Source organism: Panthera onca, chromosome A3 (genome assembly GCF_046562875.1).
Source record: "Panthera onca isolate mPanOnc1 chromosome A3, mPanOnc1 haplotype 2, whole genome shotgun sequence".
Classification (NCBI taxonomy): domain Eukaryota; kingdom Metazoa; phylum Chordata; class Mammalia; order Carnivora; family Felidae; genus Panthera; species Panthera onca.
Genome location: NC_138341.1, coordinates 2293171 through 2306612, shown reverse-complemented (window position 1 = coordinate 2306612; position 13442 = coordinate 2293171). Strand labels below are relative to the sequence as shown.

At 54.6% G+C, this 13442-nt stretch overlaps 1 protein-coding gene across 1 annotated transcript; it reads left to right on the top strand.

Moving 5' to 3' along the window:
* Nucleotides 1-5131: 5131 nt before the first annotated feature.
* ADI1 (acireductone dioxygenase 1) lies at nucleotides 5132-12923 on the top strand. The gene is made up of 4 exons (XM_060627960.3): nucleotides 5132-5353; nucleotides 9288-9407; nucleotides 10519-10698; nucleotides 11923-12923. The coding sequence occupies exons 1-4, from the start codon at nucleotides 5234-5236 to the stop codon at nucleotides 12040-12042; spliced, it is 540 nt and encodes a 179-aa protein (XP_060483943.2). The 5' UTR covers nucleotides 5132-5233; the 3' UTR covers nucleotides 12043-12923.
* Nucleotides 12924-13442: the final 519 nt, after the last annotated feature.

Genomic DNA, 13442 nt, shown 5'->3' with positions numbered 1-13442 from the left:
ATTTTGGGGGAGAGTGCAAGCTGGGGAGGGGCAGAGAGAGGGGGCAGAGGGTCCATAGTGTAGCGGGCTCTGCGTTAACAGGCTGACCGCAGCGAGCTCAATGTGGGGCTCGAACTCACGAACCCTGAGATCATGACCTGAGCCAAAGTCGGACGCTCAACCAACTGAGCCACCCAAGCACCCCTGTTGCCACCCGTTCTTAACCATTTTCAGTCTCTGCTCAGTCACTGTGACAGTGAGTAGGGACAATACAGAGACTTATGGATATGGTAAGCGGCATTTTGAGATTCCACCCCACCCCCACCCCCCCCCCCCCCCCCCCCCCCCCCGTGGACAAGCCCTGTATCAGACCCTTGAGTGTGGGTGGAGCTGTGAGTCTGGCTGCTGGTGAAATTACTGAGCCTTACTGCAGGAGTAACTAAAGCCCCAAACCACTGGACTCGGAGTTCATCAAAATGGAGATTATCTTTGGTGAGCCTGAACTAATCGGGCGAGATCTTCTTGGAAGGAGAGATTCAAAGGGATAAAGCCTTTCCTGTTGGCTTAGAGAAGTAGGCATCTGTGTTATGGGCAAAGGACTGAGGGCATCTTCTGGGCATAGAGAGCAGCTCCTGGTCACCAGCCAGTAAGAACAGAGGGGTCTCGGGTTTACTGAGTGAGTTCTGCCAACAAGCACGCTCCAGCAAGGAGGCAGCCGCAGCGACCTTGACTGCAGCTTGTGACGCTGAGCAGAGGGTGACCCTCGCCGCGCCCACACTTCTCACCTTCAGGACCGCGAGCACTCTGTCACATTTCCAAGACTCTGTCCAATAAATGCACATAGAGTGGGTCCCAGTTCTCCACGGGCCTCTGACATTTCTGCACACACACCAATGGGATCCTAACTACCCTTGCAGGGATCTTTGTTTAGCCCAATGGTCTTGGAAGACCGATGTGGTTGGTGTGTCCCTGGAGGAGGGGCAGGCGTGCTTCTTGCCCGGTATAATGGAGATCTAGGTTCCTAAGCTCAGTGCAACCCACTGAGCACACGGGTGTCTTCTAGGCTCTTCGCGTCCCCTGGGAGGAGCTGGTGCAGAGACACTGACACCAGCCACTGCCGTTGAGTCGGGCGCTGGGCCTTGCCTCTGACCCAGGAGACTCGGGTCTTCCGCCCGCATGCACAAGCTTATGGCAAGCTCCCTCCTTGGCTTGTTAGTAGCGTGAAATCTGAGACTCTGACAAAGTGCTCCCCACAGGCCAGGGAAATAAAATTTTAATATTATTATTGGGATACAGTGGGGTCAGCAGATTCCAGCCTGATGCCTGTTTTTGTATGTTCTGTGAGCTAAGAATGGCTTTTACATTTTTTTTAAAAGTTTATTTTGAGAGAGAGAACAGGGGGGAGGGGTACAGAGAGGGGGAGACAGAGAATCCCAAGCAGGCTCCCCGCTGTCAGCACGGAGCCTGACGCAGGGCGCGAACCCACAAACCGTGAGATTGCGGCCTGAGCTGAAATCAAAAGTCAGACGCTTAACCAGCTGAGCCACCCAGGCGCCTGTTTTTCACATTTCAAAACGGTTGCTACTGAAGGACCCATCTCCTCTGCTTGATTTTGCCTCTTGGCCCACGAAGCCCGAAAGACCCTCGCAGAGGAAGCACGTCGCTGGCACGGGCGCACACCCGTGGATGGGTGGCGGGCGTGCGGGCTGGGCTGCAGGGAGGGCGACCATCTGTCTTTCAAAGCATCTACAGATCCTTCCCGAGCTGCCCACTTCGGGGTGATAAACTCCGGTTGCATAATGTATTTTTTGGCTGTTGCTGGCTATTCTGCTGGAAGAAGCAGTTCAATTTCAAGAGACTTCTTCCCTTCTAAGGAGGATTCCCGGAGGGCAGCACTGGTCACAGGAAAGCGATTCGATGCATGTTGTTCGTGTCTGCTTCTGCCTGCTCGGACCCGCTCTGCCAGCAAGTGCCAGGTTCCGCGGCCGCTTGTCCTGCTTTTCCACAGTATGGTTGTTTATACAGACATAAAACAGCTCCCTCTCTCCTCCCCAATAGTGAAAAATAAACGAGGCTCCTGCTTAACGTGGAGGCCAACGAACGGTGACACACGACTGTGCTGTGCTGCCCTATGGTGGCGGGGGTGGGGGGGGGGTGGGGTGGGGTGGGGTGGGGGCGACCCTGCAGGCGCTTAGTTCCAGGAAGCAGTCATTCCCCCCAACCACCGCACGCTTTGCGGGGAGCTCAGATCCCAGCCTTGCTCCTTCCTGGCCACGTGACCTTGAGCCAGTTATGAGCCCTGCTTGCCTCAGTTGTCGTTAAAGCGTGGGTAGTAAGGGGGGCCTGGGTGGCTCAGTCGGTTAAGCGTCGGACTTCAGCTCAAGTAGCGATCTCACAGTTCATGGGTTCGAGCCCTACATTGGGCTCTGTGCTGACAGCGCAGAGCCCGCTTTGGATCCTCTGTCTCTACCTCTCTCTGCCCCTCCCCTGCTGACACCCTCTTTCAAAAATAAACAAACATTAAAGAAACGTGAGGGCAGGTGAGACCACGTGTGGGAAGCCCACAGAAGATTACCTGGCGCACAGCATTATTTTCTAGGGAAGGAGATTTGATTCGACTTAGGAGGGCAGTTGTAGTGATGTTGTGGAAACTCTGGAGTGCTTCTCATCACGTCCTTTCCGTTTTCATTCAGCAGACTTCTTTTTGTCGCCTGTGACATACCAGGCACTGGTCTCTGGAAGACACACCCTGACCCCAAGACACAAGTTGTCACTGGCAACACAAATGTATTCATTCAGCAAATACCAAAAACATGGGGCCGGCAGTCCTAAGGTGGAGGCTGACATTAGCCAAATACATCATTACAGACAAGCACCAGGAGCCTGTGAAACAGGGAGACCTCCCAGCCGTGCGGGGTGCGGTCAGAAGGCCTCTCCAGGGAGGGGTCCTAAGCGGAGAAGGGAAGCGCGCAGGGGAGAACGGTGTCTGCAGGATGGAGGGAGGGAAAACGCACTGGCAAAGGCCCCGAGGTAGGGAGGACGTCAGACTCAGACGCTGAGAGACCCGCGTGTGTGGAGGGCAGAGAACAGGCGGGAGGCAGAGGCTGGAGAGGTGGTCGGCAGCCGGGCGGTTGGGAAAGGAGGGCCAAGCAGACAGGTGACACAATCCCGTTTGTGTTTTTTAATGCACGCTCTGCACGGAAGTGTGGAGCCGCGGAAACGGAAGCAGGGGGTCAATTTCAGTAAGTCCATTTCAAGTAAGTCTAAGGCAAGAAAAGAGGGCAGAAGGACCCGGGATGGGGTAAGTGAGTGGATGCGTGGTGTGCTTTGGAGGTCAAAGCGACAGGATTTGCTGCTAGACTTGGCTGGATGCTGAGGGGAGGGGAGAGGAAACACAAAATCCCTAGACGCTTGGATTAAGGCACTGGGTGGCTGGCGCTGCTGTTCGCTGGGTCAGGAAAGGCTGGGGGGACACGGCTGGGTGTGCAGGCGCTCGACTCCGTTTCGGCTGAGTTAGGTCTAGACACCGACCATGCGTGTGGTGATGCCAAGTTAGACATGGAGCCTGGTCTCAGAAGAGGTCCTGGCTGGAGACAGATGGTGGGGGTCAGTCATCGATGTGTACTGCACCACACGAGCACACCTACAGCGTGTGCGGATAGAGGACAGCACACGGAGAGCCCTGGGCACCCCACCACATTGTGGCCACGCCACGGAGAACCAGGAGGGAGCGGAAGGGAAATGACAAGAAACGTCTCGGGAAGGGAGTAGGCAACTGTGACGAACTGACTGACGAGAACAGAAGCACGGACTGGACCTGGCAACAGGGGGGCTGGTGGAGGGGGTCGGCAGGGACTGGCGAGCCCTGCAGCTCTACAGGGTGGGCAAGGGGAGGGCATGGGGTGAGACCACCGTCAACCACCACATTCCACAGCTTTGTCACGAAGCGCAGAACAAAACCGGCAGTGATGTCCAAGGTGGAATCCTGGAGGACGAGCTGTCGCTGGTCGAGCTGGAGAGGCGGGCTCTCCACCAGGACGCCGTACAGTCTGGGCAGTCACTGCAGCAGCAGAACGGACACGAAGTAAATGTGTGCCTTGTGTACAACTTGGGGAAGTTCTAGAGTGGACTAGAGCGCAGTCTGGTTTAAATCCCATACCTTTCCCAGTTACCTGATTCCCTGCTAGAGACCGTGGTGAATGGCTGAGATAATCCCATCTTTTCTGGTTCATTGCTTTGAAAGAAATGAACCTTTCTTTTCTTTTCTAATCTGCTAAACGGATTATCAATTCAAAGACTGGTAAAGGGAAGCTTGTTTATTTCTCCTAGGACATAAGTCCTAACCCTGGGAAGGGGGATGGGCGGCTTAAAAACACAGGGTCGAGGGGCGCCTGGGTGGCGCAGTCGGTTAAGCGTCCGACTTCAGCCAGGTCACGATCTCGCGGTCCGTGAGTTCGAGCCCCGCGTCAGGCTCTGGGCTGATGGCTCGGAGCCTGGAGCCTGTTTCCGATTCTGTGTCTCCCTCTCTCTCTGCCCCTCCCCCGTTCATGCTCGGTCTCTCTCTGTCCAAAAATAAATAAAAAATGTTGAAAAAAAAAAACAAAACAAAAACACAGGGTCGTACTGTAGACCTGTTGCTGTTACAAAGAAGGGGGGAGGGGTTGGAGAAGGCACAGTCTCCTGAGTGACACCTGTCCTGCGTGGTGACTTGACCTGACCTCGAGCCGCGCTGGGTCCCACATCAGCTGCGTGGGTTGTGATAAAACCACTTTTTTTTGGATGGCATTTAGTTTCCTTCCTGTAAAATACTGTTTGTTTCACAAGATTCTTCTGGCTGTCCAGAGATCGTCGCACCCGGCGCCACTTGCAGAGGGCTGGAGGACGCTGAATTTTACCTGCGCCCCGTGCACCCGGAGAGCAGGGCAGTAGGGAAGACTCGGGACTCCCCGTTTACCTAGGACGAGGCCAGACTCGGTGCGAATTCCGTTTGTCTCACCCACGCGGTCCCCGCTGAGCGGCAGCAAGTTGACCCTTGGCCCTGGGGCAGGCTCTTCCTCCTGGTCACCAGCCCCGCCCCCCCGGTGCACCCCCTCCCCGCCCGCCCCGCTCCCCGCTCCCCGCAGTCCCCCTTCTCTCCCCCACGCCCCGCCCCCTCCGACGGGCGCGCCGGCCCCGCCCCGCCCGGCCTTCCCGGGGCAAGGGCCTTCCCCGCGCGGCGCTCCCGTTCTTCCTCCGCCGCGTCCCCGGCCCGGCCATGGTGCAGGCCTGGTACATGGACGAGTCGGCCGACGACCCGAGGCTGCCCCACCGCGGCGACCCCTGCAGCCCGGTCGGCCTGGAGCAGCTGCGCCGGCTCGGGGTTTTTTACTGGAAGGTACGCGGCGCGGGGGCGGGCGGGGGCGGTGTTCCTACCCCCGCCCCCCACCCCGGTCCCCCGCGCTCCCCGCACACCCGAAGCTTCGGCGAGTGGGGACCGCGGCCAGGACAGGGCCGGGGGAAGAGCTGCGCATGCTCCTACGGGGGGTCAGGGGTCGGGCGGTCGGCGGCGCCCGGGCACGCAACGCGCGCTGGGTAGCGGGGCTGGAGTCTAGGCGCCCCGGGAGCGGTGCGCATGCTCACGATCCGGCCGAGCGGCGGCGTGCGGGGCGCTCAGCGCTTGTGCGCCTCTGGGGCCTGGGCGTCCTGCGCATGCTCGGCGTCCCCGCTGGGTGGTGGGCGGCGTGGGCGTGCTGCGCGGCGTGGGCGTGCTGCGCTTGCTCGCAGAGGGGCTGTGGGGGGAGTCGGGTTCCCCGCGAGGTGTCGGGGCCGGGGTTTGGGGTCTGTGGTCTGACGCGGAGGGTGGGTTCGCGGCGTTAGCGGACTGCAGCGGGCGAGAGCGGGGAAGGAGACCTTGGGCCACCCAGGGTCCTTGGGCGGTGCGCCGGCGGCAGGTGTGCCCTCCTGGCGAGGTGCACGCTGGGGTGCGGGGTCTGGGGGGGGGGTGGTCTCGGCAGGACCGCTCTCCCCCCCTCCCCCACCGCGGGCTGCAGGGGCCCGGCTGTCGGAGTCTGCTGTGACGTCCGCTCCCGCGCGCGTGCTCCATCTGGGACCAGAATGGAATAAAGTCTGATTTGTTTTGTAGCGACGCTTTACCCCCGGGGGACAGACTCGTAGAATGTTCCAGCCTAACAGCACTTTAGACCTCATCTGGTCTCTCTTAGATAAAGGAGAAGCAGGTCTTCTTGGTATCTCTGGTTGGCAGTGTTAACGTTCGTTTGTTCTTTTCTTTTTTTCTTTCTTTCTTTCTTTCTCTCTCTCTTCTTTCTTTCTTCCTTTCTTTTCTTCCTTCTTTTCCTTCCTTCCTTCCTTCCTTCTCTCTCTTTTCTTTTTTTTCTTTAACTGTTTAAGTAATCTCTACACCAGACATGGGGGCTCAGACTCACAACCCGGAGATCAGGAGTCGCATGTTCTAAGGACTGAGCCAGCCAGGCGCCCCTAGTAGTGTTGACTTTCAAAACAGAACTGCCCCGTTATTTTAGCAGTGAAAATGGGTTTATTTGGGAATAGAGAATTGTAGTCCAACCTAAGCAAACCACAGCAAAACCGTGGTCAAGTCCCCTAATAAATGAGAGGAACAGTCTTTTATTAAAAAGGTGGAGGAGGAGTTGGGAATGCTGTTGTAAACAAAAGCCACTCTGGAGTAAACTGGGAGCTGGAGCGGTGGCTCCGCGGGGCTGTTGCTGGGGTGGGAGGAAACCTGCAGGTGTAGTGAAGTAGCAGCCACCTGCCAGGCGAGGCTTCTCCTGGTGGGTCTGCCCTTGACCGGGAGCGCGGGGCGTCGGAGCGCCCCCTGCCGGCCTCCCCCTCCCTGCTAAACAAGGCTCCTCTGATTCATTTTCACACGAGCCAGTGTGGAAGCAGGCTGGCCTTCTCGCCATCAAAAGGGCTTCCTCTCTACTAAACGGTTTGCTTTTGTGCCTGTGTTAATGTTTACGGAGTATTTGTCTTTTCCCAGGCTAAGGCTAAAACACTTAACCTACTGGAAGGTACCATTTTTGAAACAATCAAGTGGTATACAGTGTCTGTTAGGGAAATTTTGTTTTATCGTAAAATCAATTATCTGCAATGTAAACAATCAGAAAGGTCAAGTTACTGTGCTTTGGGGGTTTCATTCTGCTTTTTACAGCTTAGAGCAAGAATGAGATATTGGTCAACTTGTGAAAGTATCCAAGTGATAAAATACGACATTTTATTTAAAAAAATTTTTTTTTAATATTTACTAATTTTTGACAGAGAGAGAGACAGAGCATGAGCGGGGAGGGGCAGAGAGAGAGGGAGACACAGAATCCGAAGCGGGCTCCTGGCTCTGAGCTGTCAGTGAAGAGCCTGATGCGGGGCTCGAACTCAGATTGCAAGATCGTGACCTGAGCCGAAGTCGGACGCTCAACCGACTGAGCTGCCCAGGTGCCCCTGAAATACTACATTTTAAAAGGCATCTTTTAGTAATTCCATGGGTCAAACCCAGTTCCTCCTGCCTTCTGCTTCTGCTGTGGATAAGTCAAAGGGCTGTAAAAATTATGTTTACTCTGTGGTTTTTGTGTCTTGTGTATTCTTTTCTTTTTTAAAGTTCATTTTATTTATTTTGAGAGGGAGAGAGAGAATCCCAAGCAGGCTCCACACGCCCATCAGCACAGAGCCCGATGTGGGGCCCGAACCCGTGAACCGTGAGATCATGACCTGAGCCGAAATCAGGAGCCGGAGCCTAACCGACTGAGCCCCCCAGTGCCCGTGTCCTGCGTATTCTTACGTACTGTCTTCGTAGTAACCATTCTTGATCATCGGGAACCGACGGACCATTTTTCTTGTCTGCTGTCAGCGACACAGCAGAGTGATACAAAGCTCTGACACACACCATTTGAAGTAGATCGGTGCTGTGCACGTCCAGGGGTGGACTGGATAACTTGGGGAGTCAGCTGTGCAGAAATTAATGTATCGATGACCAGTACTTGAAGATATTCTGGAGTTGGGGGCGCCTGGACGGCTCAGCCGTTACGCATCTGATTTCGGCTCAGGTCATGATGTCACGGTTCGTGAGTTGGGAGTTCCGCATCTGGTGAGCTCGGGCCCCGCTTTGGGTGAGCCCCACTTCTCTCTCTCTCTTTCTCCCCCTCCTGGGATTCTCTCTCTCTCTCTGCCCTTCACTCACTTGTGCCCTTTCTCTCTCTCTCTCTCTCTCTCTCTCTGTCTCTCAAAAAAAGGTATTCTGGAGTTTGTTGTTTAGTAGTTGTGATGAAATGTGCATTCTATCGCAGTATAGGGCCAAGGATACTAAATTCATTTCCGATAGTTTGAAGTAGGAGTGCAGACTAATTCTGCCTAGAGTCCTAGGGGAGGGCTTCATGACCAACGTGTTGTTAGAATTGGGCCTTGAAGAGTAAATAGGATTGTGATAAAATGGTGAAGGAACTTTCTAGGTGGAGGAAGCCATCAGGAGCAAGGATGCGGGGATGTGAACCATCAGGTGTCTTTTGGAGAAGCAGATACTCTTATTCGTTGGTTTGGGATGTAGATTAAGCAACAACAGGGAATGAGGGGCGCCTGGGTTGCTCAGTCGGTTAAGCACCGACTTCTGCTCAGGTCGTGATCTTGCAGTTTGTGAGTTCGAGCCCCGCACCCGGCTCCATGCTGACAGTGCAGATCCTGCTTGGGATTCTCACTCTCCTCTCTCTTTGCCCCTCCCCATATCATGCCTTCTCTCTCTTTCTCTCTCAATAAATAAACTTTAAAAATAAACAGGGAATATGGACAGAGAAGAAGAGACACCCAGGGCCTCATGATGGAAGGCCTCGCATCCCAGGGCGGTGAACCCGGGTTATATTTGCAGCCCTTCAGAACAGGAGTCATTTCTGCCCAGGGACGTGCTGCCCAGACCAGAGACGTGCTGTAGAGAGATCAGCCAGACCTGCAGAGGGCTGGCGCTGGAGGAATAGGATGGGGGGCGGGGGGATGGTTGGTGCCCTTGGACAGGCTTGGCCACTTTACCCGGGCTCCTGGCTGTGGGACTGGAACGGTGACGTAGAACCCGCAGGAAGGACTGCTGGGGGGAAGGGAGCAGGAGTTTAACACAACTGCGGCCTCTTCAGCTGGTACAGAGAAGATGGGGAAGCCCTTAAGAGAAACAGGGAGGGCGGGGAAGGAAGGTTAGGTTGTGATTGACAAAGGACTTGCTGATACATTTGGAATGTGATCATTTTGGAGATCCAGAAAGAGATCCATGTTTCCTTGCATTAACGTGACCTCTTTTTTTGTTGCCGTTTAAACTCTTATAGCTTGATGCCGACAAATACGAGAATGATCCAGAGTTAGAAAAGATCCGAAAAGAGAGAAACTATTCCTGGATGGACATAATAACCATATGCAAGGATAAACTACCAGATTATGAAGAAAAGGTAATGGAGTTCTACACTGTGTAAGGAGGAATCATTCTATTTACTCCTAGTAAACACAAGCGCTTTTTTTTTTTGCTTTTTTTTAATGTTTATTTAGTTATTTTGAGAAAGAGAAAGCAGGGGAGGGGCAGAGAGAGGGGGAGAGAGGATCCCAAGCAGGCTCTGCGCTGTCAGCACAGAGCCTGACGTGGAGCTTGAACTCACAAACCGTGAGATCATGACCTGAGCCGAAACCAAGAGTTAGAGTCTTAACTTATTGACCCACCCAGGCATCCCTTTTTTTCCTTTTAATGTCTTCATTTGAGTTTTGTATCAGAGTAGTGCCGGTCCATAGAGTAAACTGAGAAGTGTTACCTCCATTTCTGTTTTTTAGAACAGTATGTGTACAGCAGTTTTATTTTTTCCTGAAATGTTTGGCAGATTAACCAGTGAAGCCCTCTGGGCCTGGAGCTTTCTTTTTTAAAGTTTTTTTTTTTTTTTTTTTTTAATTAAAAAAAAAAATTATTTTTTTTTTTAATTAAAAAAAAAATTTTTTTTTTTTTAATTAAAAAAAAAAATTTTTTTTTTTTTAATGTTTATTTATTTTTGAGACAGAGACAGAGCATGAATGGGGGAGGGTCAGAGAAAGGGAGACACAGAATCCAAAGCAGGCTCCAGGCTCTGAGCTGTCAGCACAGAGCCCGACGTGGGGCTCGAACTCACGGACTGGGAGATCATGACCTGAGCCGAAGTCGGCCGCATAACCGACTGAGCCACCCAGGCGCCCCCCCCCCTTTTTTTTTAAGTTTATTTATTTTGAGAGAGAGAGAGAAAGAATGTGAGTGGGGGAGGGGCAGACAGATGGAGATAGAGAATCCGAAGCAGGCTCCATGCTGTCAGCACAGAGCCCGACGTGGGGCTCAAACCCACGAACCCTGACCTGAGGGTCATGACCTGAGCTGAAGTCAGATGCTCAACCGACTGAGCCCCCCAGGCGCCCCCAGAATATTTCTGTTTTTATGAAGGGACCCTGTCCACCCCAGTCCTGGTCTTTGAGGGCGGGGTCGGTGGCTGGACCTGTGCTGACTTGGGGACGGGCCCCGAGAGACGTGGCGGTGTCCTTCCTGTCTAGATCAAGATATTCTACAAGGAGCACCTGCACCTGGACGACGAGATCCGCTACATCTTGGATGGCAGCGGCTACTTTGATGTGAGGGACAAAGAGGACAAGTGGATCCGCATCTTCATGGAGAAAGGAGACATGATCACCCTTCCCGCCGGGATCTATCACCGCTTCACGCTGGATGAAAAGGTAGGATCGCTGTGTTGGATTCGCAGGTGTCCGTGCACGGATGTCGGGAGCTCGCGGCACTGCCCTCTCAGCGGCGCCTCTGCCGCTCCGGAGCTCGTGAGCCGGGGTCCCAGGCTCCCCCGGGAGAGGCCGGCGGGAGCCTGGGGGCCACACGCCATCTGCGGGCCGTCAGGAAGCTCCGGCTTTGTCCTTGGCCGGTGGCGGCACATGTGCACACACGACCCGCGGTCCCCGGGAGGCCAGGCAGGTCAGCAGGAAGGGATCCCGCTCCTTTAAGGAGAGAGCACGTGGTTGAGTGTAGGGGTGCAGCTCGGTGGGCGTCTCTAGGTCCCTGCTGCTCTGTCGCTTTCCCGAGTGTTTCCGTTCGGAGCAAAACTGTAGTGCGATACCAGTCCCGGCGTGAGGATCGGCCGTCAGCACGGAAGCGAGGTCGTTCTCTGGTTGGGGTTTGGGCCGAACCCGAGAGGTAAGTACGGTTTCTGAACGGAAACTAAAGGCGTGTGGTGTAAACCCAGAATTCTGGAAGGGCGTCAAGCGGACGGCTTCCTTTCTCCCCCGCTGCCCAGCCCTGTGCGCTCCGGCGAGTCTGAGTGTTGTGTCCTCCCGGCACAGGACGTGGCGGCCCCTACGCGAGGTTCCGCGTTTCCCTCCCCCCGCACCGGGTCCGCTCTCGGATCATTTCCTGGCCGTGGGTGGGGGGCGGGTCCTCCCGTGCAGCCGCCCCGCTCCGTCCTCGGACGAGCCCCAGACCCCCGCCCGCCGGCTTCTTCCACGGTCAGGACGATCCCTCCCGCTGGGCGTGCTGACCGCTCCCCGTTTGCTACGGTGAACCGTGCTGGGACGAATAACCTTACGCGCTCGTCACTTGCACAGGTGTGACTTTGTCACCAGGGTAAATTCCTAGAAGCGAGAACGGGCTTGAACGGCACGTACGTTGGTAATTTGAGGGAGGGCGTCGCGCCGTGCCGTCCTCACCGGTGTTGAGCGGTGCCGAGGGGAGCGCGCAGGCAGGCGGTCAGCGCGGGTCGCAGGAGTGGGCTCAGCGCTGGACCTCCGCGCCCCGTGCTTTCCTGGGCACGCGAACTCGGGGCCCCGGCGGCCCACACCTCCTTTCGGAGAAGAAACGTGGCCGTGTGGTTAAGACGCAGGAGCAGGAGCAGACGCAGCCAGGGAGGTCACCCTGAGGGCTGGTTTGACAGCTGGGTGTGTTTGTGTGTTTTCTAGAACTACGTGAAAGCCATGCGGCTGTTTGTGGGAGAACCGGTGTGGACGGCGTACAACCGGCCGGCCGACCATTTCGAGGTTCGGGGGCAGTACGTGGAATTCTTGGCGCAGGCGGAGTAGCGGCGCCCTGGGGGCCTCACTCACCCTTCGCCCTTGGGAATGTCCTGAACGCGAGCCCAGCGGGAGACCTGTCCTTCCTCCTTGCTTTTCTGCTGTAGAGCGGGGGCCACGAGAGCCTTCCTCCGCGAGGTTATTTGATTCGAGGGCATTTAATGAGAGGAGCTTTTTATACGAATGATTTTTACACGTTAGCAGCTCTGGGAATGTGGACAAATCACATTTTACGTAATTCGAGATTGGCGGCCGGCAGCCATGTGTCGGCGCGCACGGTCGATTTTACCGCAAACGAGAGCACCTTCCAGATGTGAGTACTGAGACGCCCCGCCACACCTGGCGCCCTCACAGTAAGCACATGTCGGTCGATGCCAGGTCTGCCTCGTAAGCGGGTGTCACGGTGGATGACAGACTGGCCAGCTAGAGGACGCTTTTCTCCCAGAACTGGGTGGAGACTGCGGTCGGGGGACACTCGGGGTTCCTTGTGCACTTTCTTGTTGGAAGCAAAGTAGCTGCCTTAATTCTGTGCTCTGGGCTTGGAGTCCTTATTCGGGAACATACCGGTCATTAAAATCACCATTCAGATACTTTCTGTGGTCGTGGTCATTCATACACGCGTATAAGGAATTTAGATTTCATCTGTGTTAGTGTTTGTTCACTGAGATTTCCAGGTTGATTTTCCTGTTAACTCTTTTACAAGCAAGGTTTTTTGTTTGTTTTTTTTTTTAACAAGAAAACTAGGACATTATCTTTTTTCTCAACGATTCTGAAATATGATTTTGCCTAATTTGTTACAATAATAGACCCCAAATCAACCTCTTGTTTTGATGGGCAGATTGTTTTAAGTGTTTTTTAAACTGGATTAAAAATCTTCACGTTAAAATTCATCTTTTTTTTTAATGTTTTATTTGAGAGAGAGAGAGAGCATGAGCAGAGGAAGGGCAGAGAGAGGGGGACAGAGGATCCAAAGCAGGCTCCAGGCTCTGAGCTGTCAGCACAGAGCCCGACGCGGGGCTCGAACCCATGAACCATGAGATCATGACCTGAACCAAAGTCCACCGCTCAGCCGACTGAGCCCCCCAGGTGCCCCGCAGTGTGTCCTCTGTTCAAAGCCATGGAGCACGTAGTGGTGGGTGTTCCGTGGCTGGGATATTGATCATCAGAACACAAGCGGGTATCTTTCCACTGGTTTACCCATTGGTGTGATAAAGAAATACCCATTTTTACTTTATTCTTCCTTAGGGTAAATGACACTGTGAAAGGCCCCAGCTGGGTCTTGGGCCCTGCATCGGTGTCTCCTATTAAGAGGCAGACAGATAATCCAGGAACTTCCCAACCCCGTACTGGGATCTGGATTAACCACTGAGCCCCAGATACTTTATCCGTTTGGAATCTAGCCTCTAAGA

What these genes read in the sequence shown, in the direction of transcription:
- ADI1 (XM_060627960.3), top strand. Translation starts at nt 5,234, where the DNA reads ATGGTGCAGGCCTGGTACATGGACGAGTCGGCCGACGACCCGAGGCTG. An exon ending in TCGGGGTTTTTTACTGGAAG is followed by an intron (nt 5,354 to 9,287) that starts GTACGCGGCGCG and finishes AAACTCTTATAG; the next exon opens with CTTGATGCCGACAAATACGA. An exon ending in TACCAGATTATGAAGAAAAG is followed by an intron (nt 9,408 to 10,518) that starts GTAATGGAGTTC and finishes CTTCCTGTCTAG; the next exon opens with ATCAAGATATTCTACAAGGA.